The sequence below is a fragment of the Canis lupus genome, chromosome 23, assembly GCF_003254725.2.
Source record: "Canis lupus dingo isolate Sandy chromosome 23, ASM325472v2, whole genome shotgun sequence".
Classification (NCBI taxonomy): domain Eukaryota; kingdom Metazoa; phylum Chordata; class Mammalia; order Carnivora; family Canidae; genus Canis; species Canis lupus.
The window spans coordinates 34,492,103-34,518,820 of NC_064265.1; the positions used below are offsets into that span (position 1 = coordinate 34,492,103).

At 35.3% G+C, this 26,718-nt stretch overlaps 1 protein-coding gene and 1 non-coding gene across 6 annotated transcripts in view; both read left to right on the plus strand.

The window, feature by feature from the left end:
- ARMC8 (armadillo repeat containing 8) overlaps positions 1–26,718 on the plus strand; it is a 111,137-nt gene that overhangs the window by 34,682 nt on the left and 49,737 nt on the right. For 4 of the 5 annotated variants that reach the window (XM_049099613.1, XM_049099614.1, XM_049099611.1 and 1 more), the window contains exons 2-9: positions 381–457; positions 11,559–11,630; positions 13,010–13,152; positions 13,257–13,354; positions 17,537–17,629; positions 22,616–22,696; positions 25,051–25,126; positions 25,220–25,310. In XM_049099613.1, the coding sequence (XP_048955570.1) occupies positions 381–457; positions 11,559–11,630; positions 13,010–13,152; positions 13,257–13,354; positions 17,537–17,629; positions 22,616–22,696; positions 25,051–25,126; positions 25,220–25,310 (731 nt within the window). The remainder of the gene's footprint in view (positions 1–380; positions 458–11,558; positions 11,631–13,009; positions 13,153–13,256; positions 13,355–17,536; positions 17,630–22,615; positions 22,697–25,050; positions 25,127–25,219; positions 25,311–26,718) is intronic. The other variant, XM_049099612.1, reaches the window with a different exon arrangement.
- LOC112661254 (U6atac minor spliceosomal RNA) lies at positions 16,348–16,471 on the plus strand. The gene has a single exon (XR_003137558.1). It is a non-coding gene; the product is annotated as a U6atac minor spliceosomal RNA (small nuclear RNA).

Here is a 26,718-nt window from a genome sequence, read left to right on the forward strand (position 1 = left end):
TCTTCCTTGCTGAGAGCCAGATTTTCTGTCCCATTAGTGGGTACTAAACAGAAGCAATGTTCTTTTCTGTTGTTCAAAGGTGACATCCATCAGTTGATTAAGAAACTTACCTTGCTTCTTAACACTTACGCCTAGTTCTTCTGTTTGCAAAGCTTGCAAGGCTTACCACAAAGTTCCCACTGTCTAGTTGTGGTTTTAGTGAGAACTAGGTATTTTCTTTCTTCCTCATCTTACTATTTATCTTGTCACAGCTTTTCTCAGAATGATTTAATGTAGTAAGTATTTTATTAGATTAAATAGCTATTTGATGTTGTGGGTGATGCTGTGAATTTGTGATTTGCATGGCTTCAGATGTCATAATTTTTCCCCCCACTTTCTAGGAAGTAACAGCTAGCAGTCGCCACTATGTTGACAGGCTATTTGACCCTGATCCCCAGAAAGTTCTACAAGGTGTCATGTAAGTAGTATGTATTTAAGAGTCTATCAAAAAGTCTTTTGTTTTTTATTAGTCTTGTTTGTTTTTGTGTTTGAATTTGCCAAATATTATAATTCTGAAAATGCAGAGTTAAAACTTTTTTCTTCTGTTTTAGAAAGATCCCTTGACATTCATGAGTATTGTACTGTAAAGAGTTGTCTGATAGTTTTCACTGCCATGATTAACTTACTTTTTTGTAGAATACTTGTTTTACCATTTTAAAACATTTTTAAACATATTTTAATGAATGTTTTTGTGACTTTAATATCCAACAAAGGCAAGGGAATAAAATTGATACTTTTTTATAATTGGAATGGGGTGGGAGAATATGTCAGTAGGGGTTTTTTGTTTGCTTTATTTTGTTTTTGATTAACTCAGTGACTGTAAGGGTTGAATCTCCTACTGATATTTTAAATCTTAGAATTTAGAAAGCAGTTGTTAGAAAATTTAAACTCTTGATAACCTGAATGCCCATTTTTTTTTTCTCTCCAAAATCCCCTACTATTTAGTGAGAGGAAACATTTTTAAGCAACATACCTGAGGTGATAATACTTTTAAAAATTCAGATAAGTGTGATAAGATTGCAAGTAATTGAAAAATGAATTCTCTATTCTGAGAGTAGATTATCATGTTGTCAACATGTGACTTCTAGGGAAGAAATTCTAGCCTGAGACTTCTCTTAGGGTTGACAAACATGGAGTACCGACAGGCCTGAACTGGTCCAGGGGAAGGAAGAAACCAAAAAGGGTCAGGATGTTTGGTATAGCAGTAAAGGCACATAGAAGTCCCTTTATTCTTCTCTTACCCTGTTAGTGTTATCAGCCAAATAGTACTTTCAGTTTAACTTTTGCTCAGTCATGGCAAGGCTTTATTTATAGAAGTATCTACAGATTCTAATTCTTAATCAAACCACTTCCCCCACCCCAACAAAAAAGGGCTCAGTGTAGAAGGCACATCTTAAGGATGTGTATTTGTAGAGTGGAGGCAAGATTAAAACGAGTCAGGCTGCTTGACTGTTCAAATTGAGGTGGAAAAGAAGGTGAGGACCTGGATGTAGACCCACTTGGCATACTTGACACCTTACTTCACATTTTCTCAGTTCATAGGAACAGGAGATTACAATTTTTGTTTTATTGTGTTGACTTTGCCTTTGTCCCCTTCACTAGGAGGCTTTGTCATGATTTAATCAGCCCTTTTGTAGGCCAGTTTGATTATTACCAGAAAAAGTGATATTAAATCCATCTGTTAAATAAATCAGTTTGAATCAATCAATCAATCAATCAATCAATCAATCAGTTTGGGTTGTACCCATACACGGAAATTAGTTGTGGGGATAGTTTTAATTAACACTCCTCCTTAGAAAGACATTCCCCACACACAGCAAGAATTTTCTGTATTAGTAATTCTAGATATCATTTAGGATTGTTCACTAAGTAGTTTAGTTGAAAATGTCAGACCCATTAGGTGTTCCATGAATGATAGATGATAATGTTGTATCATTATTTTTATTGATGGCTACAGTGGTTGTTTAGGAGAAAAGCTAATTTTGTCAGGATTTCTGCGTGAAAAACTTATCTTGTATCATAAATGAGTAGCTAATTGATGTTACTTGTCATTTGAAATTTGTCATTTCCCAAAGAATGCTGTAGCTTCTTGAGAATTGATAAATAAGGCATAAAAAGCAATGGAAAGAGTATATTACAACAAACCAGCTAAGGTGAAGTTTAATGGCCTTAGTGCCTCTTTAAAAAGTTGTCAAGTCTAGGACACTTAAACTAGCTAAAACAGATTAGCAAGATTTTTGTGGAGAGATGGTGGAGTACAAGGAGTATGGGCTTTGGAATTGGACAACAAGAGGTTGAATTCCTGGTTCTGACGTTTCCTGCTGGAGGCCTTTCCTAGCTGTGTGCTGGGGCAAGTTACTTAATATCCTTGAGCCCCAACTTCATCATCCATAAAGGGAGAGTAATATGCCCATCTTGCCAAGTTATAAGAATTAAGTCAAAAACATAAAATCCAATGCCTAGTATGTTGTAGATAATCCATAGATTGACACTTGAGTGCTAATCATTACCCTAATTTAAAACAACCTCAAAAATAAGAAAATTTTTTTCAAAGAGAAAAAAATAATATCAAACATTAAAAACAATTCAAACTGGTGGAGATAAGGGAGAGGGGCTAGAAGTCTTGATTCAGACAAGAGAATGCAAGTGATAACATATAAACATGATTGCTATTTACAATAATAAAATCTGTGTAAAGTTGGAAAGGCACGGATCACCCCAAATCTTTTTACTTTATGACAGAATAGAGCTACCCTTATATGGATGTGTTGTGTGATTTGATAAAGTGTCCTTTTCTCCAGAGAGAAAAATTTATTCTTTCTGACTTAATATTTTCCTAAACTTTGTCACTGTCTGAAAGTTAATTGTACGTAGTCAAGAGAATGAAAAGTAAACTATATTTTTAACATTTTATTCTTAAATAAATGTCTAAAAAATAATAAAAATAATGTCTAATACTGTCTTGTCTAATACTGGAATAATACAGTATTGGTGGAAGAAAGAGGGAACCAAAATGAGGTTTAGAAAAAGAGTTGACCAATTTTTTTCTCTTTTATACACATTACACAGCCACCATTGAGTCATACAGAGACCATTACTAGACCAAAATAGATAGGTAGAACGGAAGTAGCCACAGAGTGTAAACAACCAAAAGTACCGTACCAACTTTAAGGAAGGAGAAGATAGAGGCTGAAGTAATCAGCTATGAGTCCAAAATATCCAATTGGAAAGACATTTAAAAATTGACAACTAGCTTTAGTTTCAGGACAACCAGAGTTCTATCATTTTTCTAGCTATAAGTTTGATTTTCTTGATAAGGATTGTGAGCATATAAAACATATCATCAGGAAAAACACAATTGAATAAATTAAAGGCAAATAAGGACTTTTCATCATGGTCTATAATCTAGAGCCATAGTCCTACCCGTACATCTAGGGAACTTCTTTGTAGCTAACCCATGTCATAATGGACCATTTTACAGAGTTGGTGAATGTGGCCTTGTTGAAAAATACTATTAAGTAACAGAAGTGCTTAATAGTTGCTTAATAGTGCTTAATTGTTGAAGAGTGAGTTCTCTAGAAATAACTATTTTGTTAGTGGTACAATATTTGCTATAAATTTAAATAATCCTATTGAATCAAAAGTTTGAATACAGAATCAGATCATAAAAGAGCAAAGTTTCAAATGCATAACTGAATAGAAGATCATTAGATAGGAATAAGATACAAACAGAAAACAGGGAGGTCAATTGTGTAGGTCATGAATTATAGCCTTTGCAACTACAACAGAGTAGCTATATCAGATAAACTATCCTGCATTGCAAATTCTGAGCCTTCTCTAGTGCAGAGATCGTGTATGACCTTAAAAAACAGTTACAGGATATTTTTTGGTGAAGTTTATTCTAATGTGTTAGCTCAACCACATTAAATCTCATAGTTGAAGAATAACTCTTTTAACTATTTATGTAGATTAAGTCAAAGCTGCTTAGCACTGTGGGTTTTTTTTTTTTTAAACATTTATAATAAATTACGGCACCTGATCTGGTTTTTACATGAGTGAATCTCCAGGAAAAGATCAGCAGATATCCCTATGTCGCCCTGTGTTGATGGACAAAAGATCAAATAAGCAAATGTGGCTGGCTTTGTTGAATAGAACTAGGAAACTAGACTGGGTCTCTTGGTAAACTCAGGCAGGCAGTTGAAGGTACTGTAGAATTGGTGGGTGATTTTTCACCAAGTATCCACTTCTAAAAATTATTTTCTGGAGTATTTTAATATACTGATGCTGTAAGTTTATTTTGGTAATGATTACTTGATTTTTCTAGTTCCAGGAAATTATGTACCTCTGGTTTTAGTAGAACATAGACAAGTTCTATTTTTCTTGCATTAACTAAAGATAGGAGCTTTTATAAAATGAAGACTTTGAATTTTGAGAAATTTTTAATTAAGGGATAAGTTTTAGGATAATTCAAAAGAAGTAATCCTATCAGTTGCTTTTAAAAGTGTTACAGATAAACAAAGATAACCATATACCAAATGAAATGGAGTGACTGAGTCTTACTTGTTTAAACTAATCTGAGACAATTCAGTCTGTTTAAAAGGGTGGCAAGTTTTTCCAAAAATTGCTAGATCAGATTGACATAGTTTTATGCACAGATGGATATTTGTTTGTAATACCATGTTTGTATACATGGTATTAACTTTGAATATCAAGAATAGCTGTTTATTTGTATGCGTGTGTGTGTATATGTGTATATATTGTTTTGTTGTATTTGTAGAACATTTAAATATATGCTGTCATAATGTAACATTTTTTATGTTCTTTGGAATGATTATATGTATTAAAAATATTTATAAATATGCCCTAAAATATTGTGGCATTTATTTTAATGCAGTTCCTACATTATACGCTTCCTTTTTGGAGAATGTAAGGTGATTTGTAATCACACATTGATAATACAGAGTTAAATACATTTCTGATTTCTAAACTAATATTTATTCAAACTGGAACTGTATCTAACACCACATACATTCCAAGAATCTACACAATAGGGTAGCTTGTATATAAAATTGAATTCCAGCAATTCCCAGTTCCGTTCAATTTATATGTATAGTAGGTGGCTAATACATGCCTCAGTTGATTTGAAATGGGAAGTTCACTATAAATTCCTCAAGTACCTCCTGGATCAAAGAAAGCCTTATGTTAAAAATAGCTTCGGTTTGGTTAATAGATCACCAGTATCTAATTCTTTACAATTGGCAGTTCACCTGTGTCAGTAATAACTTTAATTAGAATATGAGCATATCTCATTTCCTAACCATGCTGGATAGTAGAAAGCTTATGGTACTTGGATGTTTGGATGTTACATTCTCCAAAAAGGACATCATAATTAATTATATTACAGGGACAGAGCAGTGAGTATGTTTGTAATTTCCCAAGTCCAGATAATTTTATAAATTGTTTACCATGTTGCCCTATTCTGGCTACGTACAAATGTATATTTTCTCCTTATTTTACGGATGTCTTATGACCAGTGAGTTTTCAGAATTCGGTCAAACTTTATACTCAGATTGTAGTTTTCAGTATCCAGTGTATTTTTGGGCTACTTCACACCAATTAGACCAAGGATTGAATATACAGTATTCCAAATAGGAGCTTCTTCAGGTAAGTGAAAAGTAATACTGGCTCAAAGTGAAAATAATATGATTGATCTTTAGCTTGTGGCTCCAGCTTTCTGTGATCTTAAAGATAATTTTCTGTTTTTAGTTACTAGGTTTTCATTTAAAATTTATGCTGTTTTGACTGACTGAAACTGTTTCTCCAGCAGGTCTAGATCCCAGTTCTTTAAAAACAAAATTTCCTGTGTCTTAATTGTAAAGTGCAGGGTTTACTTTCTCTCTTGGTTTAAATTTTTTTTCCCCCTTTTGGAGAGGGAGGGAGGGAGGCAGGTGGAAGGGGAGAGGGAGAGGGAGAAAATTTTAAGCAGGCTTCATTCTCAGTGCAGAGCTTGACAGAGTGCTCGATCTCACAATCCTGAGATCATGACCTGAGTTAAAATCAGGAGTTGGACATGTAACTGACTGAGCCATCCAGGCTCCCCAATTTTCTCTTGGTTTTGATCACTATCCTAATTTTATAATTTAGATAAAAGTTCTGGTAGGCACTGTACATGTTGGTTTAATATTTGAGCCTTTTTCTCTACCACACTGAAAATTAATCTTTCAGAGTAAAGAAAGGAAGTAGAAAGGTTAGCCTCTATATAAAAGTAGATGCCTTTTGAGTCCTTTTATTAACGGAAAAATAAAAGTTTCTAGCTAGATTTTAGCTGAGAATGTTCTCTGGCAAATTCATTTTTATAACATCTTAATATTGGCTTCTTCTCCTGTCCTCCAAGAGTGGGATAGCCTCAAGGCTTACTTTTTAGCTTTTCAACCTGGGTATTTTTATCTCACCTCAAATGTAATTCACTGTGTCCAAAATCAAGATAGATCTTTGTCTTGTTAAGGGATTTATTTTCTAAGCTTTCTAGTGTTCTCTGTATCCAGGAACTCAGACTTAAAGTAGTCAAAGAGATGTCACATACCACATTTCCTAAACCCATCAAATCGCCTTGTTAACTCCTTTCTCAAAATGTTCTCTGTATTAGTGATTCCTGTGGCTGTCAACCTAGTCAGTCTCATATAACCAGACACCTGGATGGATTGCATAATTCCTTCAACAAACATTTGAGTGCCTACCAGGTGCTAGGCATGTGATAGGATGAGAGTATGTAAGACTGAATGGATCTGGAAGATCCGTAAGTCTAATGAAAGGGTCAGATAGCTAAACAGATAGTCTACCATAGTTTGGTTAGTGAACAGTTTAATCATAAGCCAAGGGCAGTCTTGGGATCACACAGGAAGGGTATCAGCCATGTAGTTGCCTCTCTTGACTCTAGTATTCTCTGCATTCCTATCCATCCCATATTCATCTTACCGTCCTTCATAACCTTTTTTCTGATGGAAACATGATTGTTCTTTAATCCATTCCACCTTATTTTGTCTGTTCTCTTTATCACTTTTCTTTATGCTCTGCTTAATGTTCCCACCTTAAAGGGACACTTCTTTTCAGTCCAGGCTCCTGGTTCTGCCCTAGAAACATGATATATTCATTTCTAATACGGTGTTCTATAAATGGCTTTTCCATTTGCCCTTCCCATTCACTATCCAAATCCTGGCCATTTTCTAAGATTCATTTAGTTCCTCCTGTTGCTTCAAAACCTGTTAAGTGGGCAGCCTGGGTGGCTCAGCGGTTTAGCACTGCCTTCAGCCCAGGGTGTGATCCTGGAGACCCGGGATCGAGTCCCACGTCAGGCTTCCTGCATGGAGCCTGTTTCTCCCTCTGCCTGCGTCTCTGCCTCTCTCTCTCTCTCTGATGAATAAATAAAATATTAAAAAAAAAAACAAAAAAAAAAAACAAAACAAAACCTGTTAAGCTTGTCTGATCATCTACTTAGCCCTGTAAGCACTCGATTTATAATATAGCACCACTTTACATTGCTAGTGTTATTTTAATCTCTTAAAGGAGATTGTAAACTCTTCAAGCATCACATTATGTGATGCTCTTGTATCCTTCATAGAGCCTAACATTGCTGAGCTCAAAGCTTAATTGTTGAATTTCAGTAGTATATAAGGAGGGCATTTTTTTCCTCTAACATTAAAAGTTGGTAAATACATGATATATATTTCTTTGATCTACTGGGAAGAGGATGTCTTTAATTGAAAGCTAGAAATGCTTTTTCATTTTGTATAAAAATCTAAAATTGAAACACAGGAAGAAAAGGAAATACATTAGCTCACTTTTCAATCAGTTTGTTCTGAATGCCTGATAGTATGCTAGAGGTAATGGAAACAACACTTGGCATAAAAGACATGGGTTGAAACTGTCTCTGTCATTTAATGTAGAGCTCTGAAAAAAGCCCTGAACCTGAGTCTTAGCTTCCTCATCAGTAAAATGGGGTTAATATTAGTTAAGGTTTTGATGAATAGTACATAATATAATGGATATGGAATGCTTTGTAAACTTCAAAGCAATATATAAGGTTTTCATAATTTTGTTGTGCCCCCATCTTGGATAATTTGAGTTTGTATTTTATAAAAATACGGATTTCTATATGGTGCATTTTGTGATCCATTGATAGTAACTCCTCTGATATTTTCAGGTCAGATTGGCTTTCTTGCCTCTGAAGAGGAAACAGACTTCTGTCCTATCAAAGTAGTGATATGAATAGAGGGCAGCTAACAGGCATAAGCTTCCTGGAGAAAGTGAAATTATTATCTAAGGTCAGACCTGAAAGATGAGTAAAGTTAGCCAGGGGGAAGTATGAGAGGGATAAGAAGATGAAAGAGAGAGAATAGTTACACTCTAGCTGGCTCTGAAATTGAATCCTGTACCATATTTAGACCTGCTAAAGATGGATATATGTGATGATTATCTCTTTGGTTGTATTTCATAGACATGATTTTCTAGTATTTCTTTATAGTAAAAATTGAATAGAATGTATTTGCTAGACATAAAAGTCTCTTCTTCCTTATGTAGTATAGATGTATTTTATTTATTAGAGCCAAGAAGAATTATTTTCTTTAGCCATTGGCCCATTTTATTAATTGTTTCTCTTTTGTCTGCATTTACTCTATAACTGCCAATTGCTTTCTTCATGGGTTTTTTGTTTGGTTGGTTTTTGTTTTTGTTTTTTTGTATTTGCAAACTATTAAGAGAACTGGAAAGTTGGTTTTGGAGGGGTTTTTATTTGTTCTTGTCTATAAAAACATTTACTTTTGCATAGCTTCAGATATTTGGAACATGTTTATAAGGTAGTTTGGGGACACTTCATTTCTGCTTAGTTTAGGAAGAACAGAAATCTGGGGAAATGTCCTGTTGGGAATTCCAGAATAGAGAAACCATCCGGAATGGCACCTGGCACAAGATAGACTCTCAATAGATAGCTGCTGGACAAATAGTTATGCTACATTAGTATAGAACACATTCAGAGAAGGAAAGAAGATGAAAACAAATGGCAGACTGTTAATTTAGGGTCTATAAGCTGATGATTGGGAACTAAGTCTCTATAAGGAGACAGAAGCCTAGATGTATAGTCTTACCCACTATACTTTGCTAAGTGAGTCTTTGATATCACATAATTTTATAATTGTCTATCAGAACTTGGTTAAAACCCTATTAAACTTCATTCAGCTTAGTCCCCATAAATGAAAAAATATTCCTACTTATCCCCTGTGAACCATATGGAAGATCTGAGTGATAGTTTACAGAGAGAAATAGATTAGGCCCTGAAAAAAATAGACCTATACTCAGCTCCATTGAGCTACTGGAAGACTAGGCCAATAGTGTTTGGCTCAAAATGTGTGAAAATGCCATTCAAAAACTTGTGGTGAGAATCAGCTTTCAGCAGATCACTGCATCATAGCAGTATTTTTCTGTCATAATTGAGAAAGGTAATCGAGGAGAAAGGGTATTATAATTATTACCAGAGTTTTTAATGCCAGTGAATTTGGTTGGTATTGGAAACACATGCTAATTACAACATTTAGTTGTTGATTTTTTTTAAAGTAACTTTTTCTCCTTCTGTTTTCTACTCTGTTTTTCTACAAAATCATGGTTTGCCAATTCTAGAATTTTTTAGGATTCTAAGTTTCAAAGTTGGCAAAAAATTTCATATATACGTTAGAGTGCTGTCACCTAAAAGAATCAAAGAGATGCTGGGTGAGAATGTAGGGGAACTTATTTTGGGATATGAAAGAAATACAAGAGCTAAGAACTTTGAGGTTCTGTAGCAATGATCTTAACATAGTCAGACCTGACTCCATCCTATAAATATTTCTTAATGACCACAGTACCACCCTGAAATTAAATCCATAACAATACAACTTCTCACATACATAACTCCAAATATAATATAATGCCTTCCCTGCTTATAAGGGAGAACTTTTTTATTTTATTTTATTTTATTATTTTTTTAAAAGATTTTATTTATTTATTCATGAGAATACACAGAGAGGAGAGAGAGAGGCAGAGGCACAGGCAGAGGGAGAAGCAGGCTTCATGCAGGGAGCCTGATGTGGGACTCGATCCCAGATCTCCAGGATCAGGCCCTGGCCTGAAGGCGGCGCTAAACCGCTGAGCCACCCGGGCTGCCCTAAGGGAGAACTTTTTTAAAAGATAATTTGTAATGTTTCCATATGTAAATGTTTAGGCATGAATACATTTAAAAAACTTAATGAAATAGTATGGGTGCAAGAGCTGAAAATGTGGACTGACATATGATATTGATATGTGGCCACTGTGCTAGTTATCTGATTTTTCAAAATGAAATAACTTCTAATAAAAAGTATAATCTTCTTTTTATTTACAGGGCCAGATGTAATACTGAAAAATATAGTTTTCTTTAAAACAGTACAAAAACACTTTCTGTTTAATTATAAAACTGTGGCCAGAAATTTCCAGGCACCCTCATAAACTTCTGAAATGCCTCTGTGAGGCTTTATTACTACTTTCTTCCCCACTTTGAGAATCACTGCTGTGTAGAATCACATAATGTTATAGTGTTTTTATTAAGATAGCACTACTGACCAATTAGGATAGGTCTTCTTTATTAATCATTTTATTAGTACTAGATTTATTTTGAGCCATTTATTTTTTTTCTCTACCTGTCCTTTGGGACTAATCAGTGTTTGTGAACCAATTGGTCATTCATAGAGATACTCTTCTTGTAGAATAGTTTTACACCTGATGAAGTAAAGATCTGAGTATAGCTAGAATAAAAAATACTGGTGAGAATGTGAAAAATATGAAAGATTTTTTTTCTTATTTTTAAAATCTCTTTAAAAAGTAATTGGCTGCTTAAGTAAAAAATAGTAACAGTATATTGCTATTTCTAATCAGTTGAAAAATAAAATACATATGACAGTAATAGCACAAAGAATATGGAGAAATGGAAGAAGTATATGGTTGTAAGACTCTTAAAATACAAATGAAATGAGATACTATCCCTTGAAGACTGACTGTGATAAGTTAAAAGATACATATTATAAATTGTAAAACAACCACTAAAAAAACCCAAATCAAAACCCAAAGAAGCACAACTAATAAGGCAATAAAGGAAATAAAATGAAATCATAAGAAGTATTCAGTTCAAAGAAGTCAGAATCAGTCAAAAAGAGGAAAGAAAGGAACAAAGTCATGATCCCTGAAAGAACTCAACATGCTTTGTATTGGAAGTCTTTTAGGCATACTCAGGGTATCTCTCACTTTGCCCTCCCATACTATCCTTTTTTTATAGCCCCCAGGCTCATTCAGCACCTATCTGTTCCTTCTCTTGGGTACTCCAAGTGAATTTGACTTTGTCACTAACTTCTGTATTTGCCAATCCAAGATATTGAATAATAAAGATAAAGTGGAATGAATTGATTACTGATTTTTCAGTGTTGGCTCAACCTTACCCCTCTCTCTTCCCCTGAATTCAGAGACATGAAAAATGCTGTAATTGGGAACAACAAGCAGAAAGCCAATCTCATTGTTTTAGGAGCTGTTCCAAGGTATGTTTGCTATTAATCCCTTTTCTGATGTTCATATGAAGTTTCTAATGTATTTCTCATTCTCATCCATAATACCCATCTTTTTTCTGTTTTGTCTATCCTATTTTTGAAAGCCTTTTAATTTTTAAAATAAATGCTTTGAAATATACGAAGCATCTCTTTAGAAATGTTTAAGTACTAGAGAATGGAATATGAAGCAAATGTGTTAATACTTTTTGGAAATTCAGGAAGATTATTGGCCCTGTAATAAAAGAATGTGTTGGGTAGGTAGATGATATACACCAGCCTGATTCTTTATCTCCTCAGAACCTTGGCAATTTTATATGATTGGATAATAATTTCTTAGGAGTCTCAAAACCTCTCTCGAATTAAAAAAAAAAAAGCCAACTTTTTAAATTCTGCTTTTCTTTTTTCAATTTCTAATTATTAGAATTTGCTGTTTTCTAACTTAGAAAGTTTGATCTTTTTCTGATGAACTAAATACGCTTCTTTATGATAGACAATGATAGTTGTATAACTTTCTCTTTGCCTTTGCTACTCAACTAAATTTATGTACAGTTGCTTTAAGTTTTTTATTCAGAATTTTTAATGTTCTAGTTTTTCTTTTCATTTCTGTCTTTTGATAAAGGATCGATGGTTTTATTGTTTTTATCATAACTGACCTCAAATATATACTTTGATAACCATAAAGCTCTCAGCAGCCTTTCTTAGGGCATTAGTGTTCAGTGTAAATAAATGTACTTTAAGGAACATGGATGTTCTACCTTAGAACATAAAGGAGACGGTCATTAAGTAATGGATGATTAGAGTTTGAGGAGTAGTTGCTTGGCAGGCAGGGCTGGAGTGAAAATGGGAGGATCTCCTGATTCCCCAAGTGGGAAAATTGAAGAAAGAAGAGTTTCCCTTGCTTGAAGAGCTCCACAAGGACTCTGAATATTCCTCCTAAGCAAAACCTCTGTGATTTCTGAACCATACCTCTGGATAGTCCAGGTCCCTTTCTAGTCTAAATTTAAGATCTGACAGCACTTGGCATTGAATATTCTGAGTCTTCATATCCTGGAGTGGCAGATAACATGGACTGTGGTACTGCTCTCTCTACTTATGGACAACTTTCAGATTAATAGTTCTGATAAAGTCTAAGATTATACATAATAGTCCTTTTGCTCAGAATGAAGAACATCTCTTCTTGAGTTTTTACCCAAATATTCCTTTATTAAATTAGTAGCAGATATAAACAAATGATCATTTCCTAGCCTTCTGTGAGCTCACCAACCATGTTTTTAGTATGTGGGATATGTTAGTAGCATTTTTCTGTCACATTACATTTAGCTGATTTAATTTTTTCAGTCTCCTCTGTTTATGAAATTCCTTCTTTTTAGGTTGTTGTACTTGCTTCAGCAAGAAACCTCAAGTACAGAGCTGAAAACTGAATGTGCAGTGGTATTAGGAAGTCTTGCTATGGGTACTGAAAACAATGTCAAGTCTCTTCTAGATTGCCATATTATCCCTGCCTTACTGCAAGGTATGTAAGGAAGTCGTTTTTGTGTAAGAAAAAATTAGAATCAGTTTGCAGTGTTTAAAATATGAATTGAAAGGATGAGTCGCACATCTATTTTCTATTAATAGGACTACTGTCTCCAGACCTAAAGTTCATTGAAGCTTGTCTTCGCTGCCTGCGCACCATCTTCACCAGTCCTGTCACACCAGAGGAGCTACTGTATACAGTGAGTTTTGGAATTTTTCAAATCATCAGTTACATTTCACTAACAGCATACTCTACCTTACTCAGTACCTCAGAACTCATCATAACTATGTTATATTATAGAAAAGTCTCAGGAAGTATTTTAGTTCTTGCTAATTTTCAAATATCAAATGTTCTAGATATTATAAAGAAGTGAAAGATACTGTTAGAGCTTGAGGAGTTTATAAGCTGTTTAAAAAAAGAGAGACCAGGGGATCCCTGGGTGGCTCAGCAGTTTGGCACCTGCCTTTGGCCCGGGGCACGGTCCTGGAGTCCCGGGATCGAGTTCCGTGTTGGGCTCCCAGCATGGAGCTTGCTTCTCCCTCCTCCCGTGTCTCTGCCTCTCTCTCTTTCTCTCTCTCTATGTCTAAAATAAATAAATAAATAATCTTTTTAAAAAAGAGAGAAACCCATTTTGATCTCTTAATATCAAATTAAGGCAGTATATTTAACATATTCCCTCTAGGTTAAATCCAACAGAGTAGGCTTTACAGAGAATTTGACCTGGATCTTGAATAATGGGTAAGATTTAGAGAGGTGGAGAGGAAAGAGGACATTCTAGGCGAGATCTGTGTACAAGAGAATATGCAGGACATTAGGCAGAATTAGTCGAATGTGGGAAGGGCGTCAGTGTTCATTTCAATGGAAGAGATGAACCAGAACTTTCTTGCAGGAGGCTTACTTGCCAGGCTAGAATCAGAGAATATGTGTGAGAGAATCCAGAGATCTTCGGAGTCATTCATTGTTTTTTAAAACTTCAGAAATTATTAGGGAGCCTTTTTATCTATTGACTACAAAGGACTTTCTCAATTGAACATTATCCAGGCCAATGTTTTTCAAACTCTGTGATTTACAATCCACAATAAGAAATACATTTTCCAGAATGCCTGGGTGGCTCAGTGGTTGAGCATCTGCCTTCGGCTCAGGGCATGACCCTGGAACCCCCGGATCGAGTTCCATATCAGGCTCCCTTGCATGGAGTCTGCTTCTCCCTCTGCCTATGTCTCTTTTTCTGTGTCTCTCTCATGAATAAGTAAATAAATAAAATCTTTAAAAAAAAAATTTCCATTGCCACACTGTGTGTGTGAGTGTGTATGTGTTTGTGAGAAAGAATATTTCTGAGACAGTCTTCACAGAACGGTTCAATAAATGTGATGCCTTCTGGTTTCTAGTCTGTCCTTTTCTCATTTTTAGAATAATGCTGGTTGTGATTCTCTGAGCCAACACAAAGAATCACAATGTCGGATAGGACAGATAGAAGTCAGAGATCTTATCTAGAATCACATTTTACAAGTATTTCAAGAGTATAAATAATCAGGCATAGGCAAAGGAAGCAGGGAGAGGGGGCATGTCATGAAGCTCCATTGTCCATCCTCCCCACATAAGATACATGCTCCTCTGTCCGATAATGGTACATAAAGTCTGTAAGTGAGGTTTATGGATCACTTTACACAGCAGGGACGCTCTAAATTATGAGACATCTCAATTTTATTTTATTTTATTTTATTTTATTTTATTTTATTTTATTTTATTTTATTTTATTTTTATTATTTTATTTTATTTTATTGTTTTATTTTTATTTTATTTTATTTTTTTAAGATTTTATTTATTTATTCATGATAGTCACACAGAGAGAGACAGAGAGGCAGAGGAAGAAGCAGGCTCCATGGAGGGAGCCCGACGCGGGATTCGATCTCAGGTCTCCAGGATCACGCCTCAGGCCAAAGGCAGGCGCCAAACCGCTGCGCCACCCAGGGATCCCAAGACATCTCAATTTTAAACCTCAGGGATTTGTGCAGTATTCTTCAGGGAGCCATTCCTTATAAGTTGGTATTGTTCTCAAAATTGAGCAAGGACCATGATTAGCTGGAGACCTTATTAAATGCAGATTGTTGGAGCCTTCTGCCAGACTTTCTGAGTCAGTGAGTTTGGGATAGGGTCTAAGAATTTGCTTTTCTAACAAGTTTCCAGGTAGCTCAGAGGTTGCTGGACCACTCTTTGAGGACTGCTGGTTTACTGTAAGCAGTCCTAAATTGGGGACATCCTCCTCAAAGCTTTATACAGAGAAAGACTCTCCTCCTAGTAAGTGTCAGTCTGTTTCTGTGAAGGTCCTCTTGTGATACGTACAAAGAGATTAAACCAATCACCTGTCATCTTTACCCTAGACTTTACTCTCCAACTCCTAGCCCAGTAAGTGAGAAATTGGTCCTGGCCAGCAGTTTTACCTCCTTCCTCCTTGCTCTCCAAAATTATTTTATGAACCACTAATGATTCATGGTACATACTTTGGAAAACTGGTCTACACCAACTTCACTTTTTTACATAAGAAAAATTATGACCCAGGGGACATTAAGTGGCTTTCACAGTGACAATGTCTGTTTTATGCCTCAGAGACAATGGTGGATCTGTAAAGAGTTTTGGATGGGATGATGACATACAGTGTTTTAGTGTAATTAACTCCCATCTGTGAGTTGGACTGTATAGCTGGCACAGCAACTCAAGCACTAAACTGAAGACAGGGTTGGCCACTTAAAAGAAGATGGGATGTCTAGTTTGAAATCCTGTTTGTCAGTTGGGTGACTGGGCAAATTATGTAACTGTTCTTTGCTTTGTTTAATCAACTATAAATTGTAGATCTGTAAAACAATTGGCAGAAACAGGGCAGGTGTGAAGAAATGGGATGAGGATGTTATAACAGGAAAACTGAGGGATGAAAGAGCAATGGAGGAAAGAAAGGCGGTGGAAGTAATTAAGGAGTTTAATAGAAGCTTTCATATCATCCTTCAATTGCCTGTTCTTTCTTAGCTGCTACCTGCTTCCTTGTCTTCTGCCAGTGGACCTACTGTTTTCTCTCTCCCCCCTTTATAAAATAGACATGTACTTGACATTCCCATCTCTCTTCTTTCTATACATTTACTACCTGACTTTCTTTGGGTTTTCTAAATTTTTCATTTTGCTTTTAAACTACTTGTGATAGTGTTGTATGAAAGGAGAGAAGAGCACTCCCCTTGACAAGGATGGAAGAGGCCCTTGGGCCTGACAACACACATACAGTTAAGGCATTGCCACCTACTTCGTGGCATCCTAACCAACGTTTTTTTTAAAAAATAAAATAAAATAAACTATTTGTGATAACACAGAAGGTTATACTAACAAGCAAAGAGAAAGATATCACTTAAAGGGAATTAACAGCCTTCTGTTTTCTTACTTAGCAGTTATATATTTTGAGCATTCTTTTCTTTCTAAGGGAAACCCTAAGTCTTGTTCATCTACACAGTGATACTCTTAAGTTTCCTTCCTTGCCCTCTGTTGTCTTTTGTCAAAGTGTGATCTGTGGACCAGCAGCGTTGGCCTCATCTGGAAGCTTAGATCCTACTCCAAACCTATAGAATCAGAATCTGTACATGATGACTATCCCTGGGAATTGGATGCACATTCATATTGAAGAAGTATAGCTCGAGGACTCATGACAGCATTGACTAGGAGACTTGAGCTAAGTCTCCTTTTCCATCTGTGGTTCAGACCAAGTACCCTTTCAACTTAGAATTCCCTTTGCACCCTAAGAAGGAGATTCTTGGAGAGCCATGCAGCAGATTGGGGGATTCTCCTCTCTTCTACTGCACTGACTTGTTTATTGCTAAGTGTCAGCAATAGGCAGAATCGTGCTCTAAGCGAGAAGTTGATATTTTACAAATTGTCTTGTGAAGATTGAAATTAGCTAACTATAGTCATTAGGATTTTTACTAGTCACTGATACTGCAAGATCTCAGAGATCAAAGCTGTTAAGTCTTATTTTTATGCAGTAATTCTTCCTTATAGGCTATTTGTTATTATATATCTTATTAGCTCACATTTTGGTTTCAGAACAGATTTCTGTCAAGTCCTTTGAAATGATTTTGTCTTATTATAAGGATGTAGGCTGTTTATGGGAGAGAAGTTGAGAATTTCCCACTCTTGTATTTTGTTATTGAGGATGAATATTGAAGCCCCTCGTCCTTTCCCTAAACAGTTTTGGTGACTCTTGTTTTTGTTTTGCTGTGTTCCTTAAAAAGACTTGATTTACTGTGATTAAGAAGCTTGCATATGTACCTGGTCATGGAAATAGTTTGTTAGATGTATTCACAGTGCCTAAGTTCATTGTTGCTCTCTTTTCCTTTGACTCCAGGATGCCACGGTGATACCGCACCTCATGGCGCTGCTTAGCAGGTCCCGCTACACCCAGGAGTACATCTGTCAGATCTTCTCACACTGCTGTAAAGTAAGAACCAGAATAAATGTTGGTCTGTAATGTAAAATCTTCTATGCCCCCAGGAGATGTGCCTTCTTTGTGTATCCTCCCAGAGATAACCTGTACATATATAACTATGCAGACCTATGTATATTCTCTCCCCTCCCCTGTTTTTATATATAAACAGACCTTTGTATATATTCTCTTCCCCTTTTTGGACATAAATGGTAGCATTCCATACGTACTCTTCTGTACCCTGCATTTTCCACTTAATATATCTTGAAAGCTATTCCATATCAGTACATAAGGAGCTCCCTTATTTTTTTAATAGCCATATAGTATTTTACTATATAGATATCTAATAATTTGTTTAACCAGTTCTCTCTTGTTAGACATTTGCCTTGTTCCCAGTCTTAGGTTATTATAAAACAATGTTGCAGAAATATCTTGTGTAAGACATTTTATAAGAAACAGAGTTGCTGAGTCAAAGAATGTGTACATTTATAGTCTTACCATATATCATCTTGTATAGAGGTTGTACCATTTTATACTCCTACCCGCAGTGTGTGATCATAACTATTTCTCCACACCCTTGTTGGAAATTGTCTTAAGTGATCTCATATAAGGAGAAATGAGAAATTCTTCTCTGCTCTTCATTGAAATTTCTGTTCCTAAAAGGGTCTCAGCCTAAACTGAAGAGTGCTATAAAGTGCTACTTATTTTGCTTCATAGTTTACATACTGAGTGTAGTCTTTTGATAGCCATGGGTGATTATTTATTTGAGATCTTTCATAATTTCTACACATTTGGTAATCTCTAACCAAATATTTATCTTCTGATGATTCTATAAATTTTTCAGAATAGCATTACTCATCCTCTTATATTTATAATACAAAGGCGAAGTGAGGAATTTGGGCAACTATAGGGAATAAAGGAAAGAGAAATGAACACCTACATAGGAAAGCAGGAAGATCACACATCTATGCTATTTTAGAACAGTTGCTCAAATAAATGAAAATTAAATCACTTGGTTCCAGAAAAAGTATCATTGATTTGTTTAACCCTTCTCGCCCAAATCCTAGGTGGCTTTCACAGCCTATTTAGTTCTGTTTAAGACATTTAAAATTTAAGAATTTTGCCAAAAATCCTTGAAGTTTCCGTTCCCAGATTGCTTTGACGGTGTGTAGGCCAACTCATAGGTCCAAGGATGTCAAACACTTCTTTAATCTTTTGAGACGAGCAAAGAAAGACTTTGAGAAAATGACAGTTTTGTTGCGATTCACTTGCTAAAAATGATCTAAACTTAACAGGTTGTAGAATTTTCCAGTAGTGAAATGAAATCTTGTAGCCAGATAGGTAAAGAAAGATACTCCAGAACTCCTGTGCCTCATTAAAAATCTTTCTACATCTATACCTGAGTGCTTAAGAGCTTGGCATATACTAGTTATAACCACAGTAATCTAAAGGGGCACTGAAAATTGGACCTGGAGATGTAATTACTAAATGTTATATTATGAGAAGTTTGAATAATCCCTTCCAGAAGTTACCCAAATAGTTTTTAGAATTGCTCATTAGAAACTGTTAAGTCCCTTTAGGCTTGCTCACCTGAAACTTCTCAGTACTTTTTAGCTGAAAATCATAGATAAAAGAATACCATTAAATCACTAGTTCTTTTACTGGAGAGAATCTTATGCTGAGTAAGAATTTATAGGCACTCTCCTGCCACTAACAGAACTGAAAATGTTACCAGAGAAAATCACCTTAAGTCAGCTTTCTTTTAGCCTGGTAATTAGTATTTGCCACTGTAATTAAATGACCAAATTCAAGTGTTTTGAGATATAACTAAACCTTAGGAAATATTATAGCATTTATAAACCCATTGACCATAGTCTAATATAAATATTAATTTTTCTACTGATTTACTAGCATGAATCTTTAAAAACAACTGATCCGATGATCTCTGTATAGTTATTAACCATAAAAACCTTTTACTTTCAGGTTGTTCAATTTACATATAGGCTTAAGATTCATAGTCCATTTTCAGACTCATTCATAACTTTGCAAATGCAGTTGACCCTTGGACAATGTGAGGGTCAGGGGTGGCCAAACCCTGAAATCATTCATTTCATTCAGTCAAAAATAGGCATATACCTTTTGACTCTCCTAAAATTTAACTGCTAATATCATTCTAATTATATCTTTGAAATTCTCTCCTTGATTGAATAAGGAGCAAAAAAAAGGGCTAGTAATACTAACTGGGACTAAATTGTTGTCACTACTTAAACAGGTTACTCAAACTTCTGAGACGTGTCTTTTGGAGTTTAAAATCTTGAGGACTTATTTGCTTCCCACTTCCACCCTATGGATGTTGTCTCATTAGCCCAGGTCCATGCAGGTTAATTTGGAGAGACCTAAGAGAGACTTGACAAGAATCAAATGATAGCTCCTTCTTTAGTTGGTTGAGCCATCAACAATTCAATTCTTTATTACTGTTTTTACACTATCCTATGTACAACCCCAGAGAGGAAGAAGGGCGTCCTTTGTAGAAATTATTTCCTACAGTCTCTGGAGCACAGAAATTGAGAGATTAAAAACTACAGTATCTTGTAAGCAGAGGGAACAGTTACATTAAATGAATTGCATTGTGCTTGATCTTTTTTATAATATAACTTGATCAACACAGATATTCCATAAGTGACCTACTTCTTTAAAATATGCATGCACCTGGATATTAATTGATGTTTTTAAGAGTAAAAGACTGTAAACAATCTAAATGTCTAACAGTAGGGTACTAAAGTATGGTTTACCTGCACAGTGGAATAAAGCCAAAAAAAAATAAAAATAAGAAAGCTCTTTATGTACTAATATGAATGATTTCTGGGAAGTAGTATAAAGGAAGTAAAAGCTTTAGAACAATATGTATAGTACATGTATAGTACATATAGCACATACATAGGTAGTATTCTACCTTTAGTGTTAAAATAGGGGAAAGGATATACTTACGTATTTGTATGTAATGGCTTGAAGAATGTAAAAACAATCTGTTAGTATTAGGCCACCTCAAAGCAGAGGAACAGGTTGGCTAAATACAGAGAATGGAATGAGCTGTGAGGTGCAAGGGTGAAGGCAGCACCCTGTCTACTTAGCTATTCTGCTAAACACCGCCAGTATTTAAATTAGGATGTTAAAATTCATATGGAAGGCAAAAAACCTTAGTATGCTAATAATATTGTCAGCCTAGGGTAATTTAGGTTTATCTTCACAATTTATTCTAGTTACCTACTTGTTACTAGGTAAGAAAAAAATGGGTCAGATTCTTAGGAGAGCCTTTTCCTAGATTCCCCATTATAGACTACACCACTGTCTTTATATTAAATAAGCTGGAGACTCATGCTTTAAATGAGATTGTTGAAGTAAAGCATTTAGAACAGTGCCCAAGCACATAGCTAGCAAGTACCCAATAAGTAGTACCTATAATTATAATTGCAGATGCATGGATGAAGATGAGGTAGGAAGATAAAGAGCATACTTGCAGCCTGTACCCTGAGAATGTCAGTATCTTTAGTTGTTCTAAAAGCAACCCTGCATTATTCTGGACAGATACATATGGATAAATACATCAAGCAATACACACAGGGAATTTATCCTCATACTGTTCAGCAAAACATTGTTTTTAATAGTAAGACATTAGAAACTACCTAATATATGTAATGGGAGTTTGCCTGAGTACAGTGTGGCATATTATGTATCAATTAAAAATCAGAAATTAGAAGTTAGTAATAGAAGTTGCTGAAGTGTTTTGTTTTTTAAAGGAGCCTTTTTATAGAATATAAAGTGTTTAGGGAATTACTACCTATTAAATAGAATATGGCTGTTTTGTGATTCAGGACTAGGAATACTAATCTCCCCACTTCAAATGATGAATATTTTTGTCCAGGAAAGAATGACTATCTGCAAGATCATTATTACTTGGCTAAATAGTGGGTTGGAAAAATTGATTTGAGAGATTTTTTCCTAGACTAGCAACTGGTTTTCTCTGTTGAGCCCAGATAGGTAGCCAGCTTTCAGTGCTGTATTTTTCTCTTCTGAATAGCGATAAGCATGAAAGTAGCATTTTTAACCTTGCTTTGATTTCATTATTTGAATGGTTATATGGTACATAAAATCAGTGCATAAGAGGGGCACTTGGCTGGCTCAGTTGGTACAGCATGTGACTCTTGATCTCAGAATAGTAAGTTTGAGCCCCACATTGGGTTATAGTTATTATGTAAAAATTTTTTTAAAAAATTAAAAACTAAATCAATGCATTAGAACTGTGGCAGTTTTGAAGCCTTGCTTTTAACCTTAACCTTCTGTCACTTTGAAGATCTTCAGTAAATTGCTTAGTAGAAAACAGTTGATGAGAAGTAACATCCTGAATTTTCCCATTTCTTTACCTTTCTACTCTAAGAAATGATAATTGAAAAAAGAGAAATGACATAGAAACAGAAACCAAAACACATTCACTTCTCTGTATAGAGTGTTGTGTTTTTCACCATCATTAACCGAAACTTCCCTGATGTATTGAAGTAGTTTAAGCTCTGATCTACTTCTTGCACTTGAGTAATTTTAGTGTTTCTCTGACCAGTTCGTCAGTCTGAAGTTGTAAGAATGACTATCACTGTCTCCAGTGGGCATAGTTTAAGCTTGTGCACATGAAATGCAGAATTCACAGTGGTTCTCTTCTTGTGACGGTGTCTTTTTTTAAGAACTTCAGAGGGCCTGTGCCAGGATAGCTTCTGTACCCTCTTCATTATTTGGGGGTAAGGTAAGGAAGCAGCAGTTCTACAGAACTGGGATGACGTAAGACATTGGCAGCCCTTTGTCTACCCTGCTTTATTGGGATGGATTTATGCAAGAGAAGGGTAGGTGAGAATTCTACATTGTAGTGAATGAACTTTTCTACATTTAAGTAAATATTTTGTTGGAATGAATCATTCATTACTCTTTTTAATGTTTTATTCTCTTTTCTTACAGGGTCCAGATCATCAAACTATTTTATTTAACCATGGTGCAGTTCAGAATATTGCTCACCTACTAACCTCAGTATCTTACAAAGTAAGATATTAAAAATTATGGCCAGATTTTTATATTTTATTTTTGGTTTCTAGAGTTCTGATCTAGAAGGAGGCCCACATGTTATGTTGGTTTGATAGATATTGTGATCAAGAATAACATTTTATCCACAAAATGCTGTGAGGTATTGTTTTATCTATAGAATCCTCTTTAAAACAATTTTAAAAGCTACCCTTGCCTTTCCACTTTTTTTTCAAAATATGGTTGTGGCTTGATTTGCTATTGGTTTTGAGTCTCTTCTGCTCTGATATCAGTGCCAAAGCTGTACATAGGGTGATGCTTTGAAATATCAGGAAATACTTTGATTTCATATTCGAAACCTGAACAGCCATAGTGACTCAGGGCATATACTCACATACACATTTAAAATGTGTTCTGCTTTGTATTTTGAATTAAAAAGTCAAAGGTTTTCAGATTTGCTAATTTCCTTCACTGTCTTTTATATATAGATAAATAGCATCGTGATATATGATCAAGCATTATGTTAAAATTTAGTCATTTTAGTGTTGTCCAGCTAGCAAGTTATAACAGATAATGGGGCATTGTCCTTATTGTGTCAGATTATGGCTGGTATGCCAGGACTTTGACACAGAGCAGAGAGAGCAGTAGTCATTTTTGTCTTCTGTCTTCATGCACTGATTCTAATCTGCTCTGTGTTGCAGCCTGCTAATACCTATGTTTTCTTACTTCAGATATCCAAAGTTTGATCTTAGTGAAGCACTCACAAGGATGGGAATGGGGAATGGAGCCAGCTTGAAATTAGTCAGAGGGAGAGGAAAGAAATATATACTGAGAGCTGCTTCCTCCACCCTGTACCACATGGAGGCTGAAACCAGTCAGCACTGGCACATCAAGAAACAATTGCTGGGGTGGCTATTTACTGTCCCTCCTCTTCTCCGTCCTCTAGCTTCATAAATTCTCTGTCTGCTCTCTCCTTTATCTTCTCCTCTCTCCCCCCTCCACTTATCTTCTGCACCAAGCTCCCCTATCTACTATAACTGATTATAGGTTGTGGAAGGAAAAAGGTTTTGGTAACATTATTCTTTTGTCAAGGTTTGCTTCATTGTCAGAGTATCATTGGCATATTTTAGGTTCCATATTTTAGGTGTGCACATGCTGGTGCTGCAGATCTTTGCTGAAATGCAGGACAAGGCTTCTTCACACTTCAGTTACCTATCCTGCCAGTCTTGAGTTCCACATAAGAGCATCATATGTAGACTCAGAGGATTAGATTGTCCAGTGAGAACTGAAGAGAAAGAATGAAAAATAACAGTTCTTATAGGAGCTCCTGCAAATTGTGAAATATATTGTATGTGGTTAAGAGTTTGGCCCTGTGGTGTGGTCCTAGACCAGTAATCTAGTTTTGAGGAATAGTAGCACAATTCATAAGTGTTTTAAAAGTTAAATTAGGGAGCGCCTGGGTGGCCCAGTCAGTTAAAGCATCTGACTCTTGGTTTTAGCTCGGGTTGTGGTTTTTGGGTCCTGGGATCAAGCCCTGTATCAGGCTCTATGGTCAGCACGGAGTCTGCTTGGGACTCCTCTCCCTCTGCCCCTCCCTCCTCTCTCTCTCTCTCTCAAATATTTTTTTGTTTTGTTTTGTTTTGTTTTAAGATTTATTTATTTGCTTATGAGAAAGAGAGAGAGAGAGAGGAAGAGACATAAGGCAGAGGGAGAAGCAGGCTCGCCACAGGGAGCCTGATGCAGGACTCAATCCTTGACCCCGGGATCACACCCTGAGCCAAAGGCAGACACTCAACCGCTGAGCCACCCTGGTGTCCCAAATAAATAAATCTTTAAAAAATAAAATAAAATTGGTTTAATAATAAAAATAAATTAGCTTAGTCCTTTTCAGATTTTAACTTTGTTTCCTTCTGTTCCCTTTGCCACAACCCCATCTCACACAACTTTAAGAGTACACCTTCTTTTTTTCTTGTTTTCCTTTTTTTGTCTTCAGTTATCTTGTTTGTAGTTTGGGGAGAAGAAATGTCCCACTTGAAAGGTACTTGGTAATTAAGTGTTATTAAGCTCACTTTGACTTACCAACATTGTATTTTGTACATTGTTCTTTTAAATTTGATTAGGAATTTATATAATTAAATTTTAGTTGCTGCTTCTTCCTGTTTTTTCTTTTCTTTTACTTCAAAATTAATTTTAACTTTTTATAATTAAGTTTAACTTACTGTACTCCAGATATTCAGGTGTTCCCTTGAGGCCTTTCTTTCTATTTTAAGCAGATTTAAACAATTGTTTCTTCAGAAGAGTTTAGATTCTGAGACCTTAAAATTCATATTTGCAAAATCAAGATAAATGCATTTTTTGTTTATTTATTGTTACAGGTTCGAATGCAAGCACTGAAATGCTTCTCAGTTTTAGCTTTTGAAAACCCCCAGGTATCGATGACCCTGGTAAATGGTAGGCTGGAACTTTCAGTGGCACCTACATGATTTAATTTATGAACTTTGTAGATTTAAAGAATTCTTTAATTCTTGTTTCTTTTATTTTTAGTTTTGGTTGATGGAGAATTGTTACCACAAATTTTTGTGAAGATGTTACAGAGGGATAAGCCTATTGAGATGCAGCTGACATCAGCAAAATGGTAAAAGTCAAGACAATGTGGGAAGAACAACTGTGCTTTATCAATATGTTAGAGTATTTTTGGACAGCCTAATCAGCTCACTGCCAATCCTCATCTTTGGGATTTTGGAATTTGCAAGTCATGGGTTGTCTCACATTTTCTTAAATGGGCATGAGTTTTTTACTCAGTGTACTATTAGTAGCATTCAGAGCATCAGCACTCATATAACAGCTAAGGCTATCCACAGAAAATTACCTTATTACATTCTCAATGTACTCTCTTTGTGTTTCAGTTGAAATAATATAGAATTAGATTTAACTAACAAATTTATGCAAAGAATTGAGAAAATATAAAGATACAAAAATATGGAGTGAGAATTAGTTGAAGCTGATAACCAACGCATAATTTCAGAGAATATGGCTTCCTCGTGTTTAGAAAAAACAAAACATAAAATTCTCATAGAGATATGACCATTTATAAGATAAATTCTTATTAATACAAGTCCTAGCTCATATGAACATTCAGCTCATATGAATACATTGATAGGTTGAGCACCTGTTGTGTAAGGTTCTTTGCTAAATTTATGGTTCCAATATTTAAGAATTTGTGCCTCTCTAGTATTTTGGCAAGAATGGGGAATTTTCAGTGAATTACTCATGCACAATGAATTTTTTTATATGAGTATATTGTATACTAGTTGGCTTTTTGTCTTCAAAACCTTTGTTAAAAAAAAAAAAAACTTTGTTAAGTAAGATAAATGCTCTTGTGGAATCAGTTTTTTAAAAATGTGGTAACAAGTCTTAAGGTGATAACAGCTATAAACAATTCAGTCCTCTATAATCTAAGTAAAAAATTTATTGATTTTTTTAAAATAGCTTTCTGTAGAAGCCAGAATATGGAGTGTTTTAGATGTACTACCACCCTGCTCCCCTCCCCCTGCCCGCCCAGCTTACTAAAGAAATCTAATCCAAAAAGGAAATTCGTTAAGTTTCTAAAGTGCTCAGTGTTCAGTAGCTACTTAGTTCAAAGCCAGATATAATTGTGAAGGCAAATTGTTATTCAGTTCAGTACAACCAAATCATTGACCGGTTGTCAAAGCCACTGCTGGCAAACTCTGAAGAATCATTAATTTCTTATGGCTATCTCTAAGTGTTAAATGTTAGATGCTTCTTCTGTGATACTTATATTACTCTTATTGGAGTTAGAATATCCCAGTTTAGCTTGATATAATCTTAGATACTTTGTGAACTTTATATTTTATATTTTAACTCTATATTTTTAACTTTTTCTCCCTTTTTATTATGGAAACTTTCTAACACAGAAACGTGTAGAAAAAAGTGTAAGGGCCTCCAATGTGCCTGGCACATTGGCTTCAGTTTATCCGCTCATTAAGCCTTTATTTTTAAAAAACAATTTTGTATGCATTTCT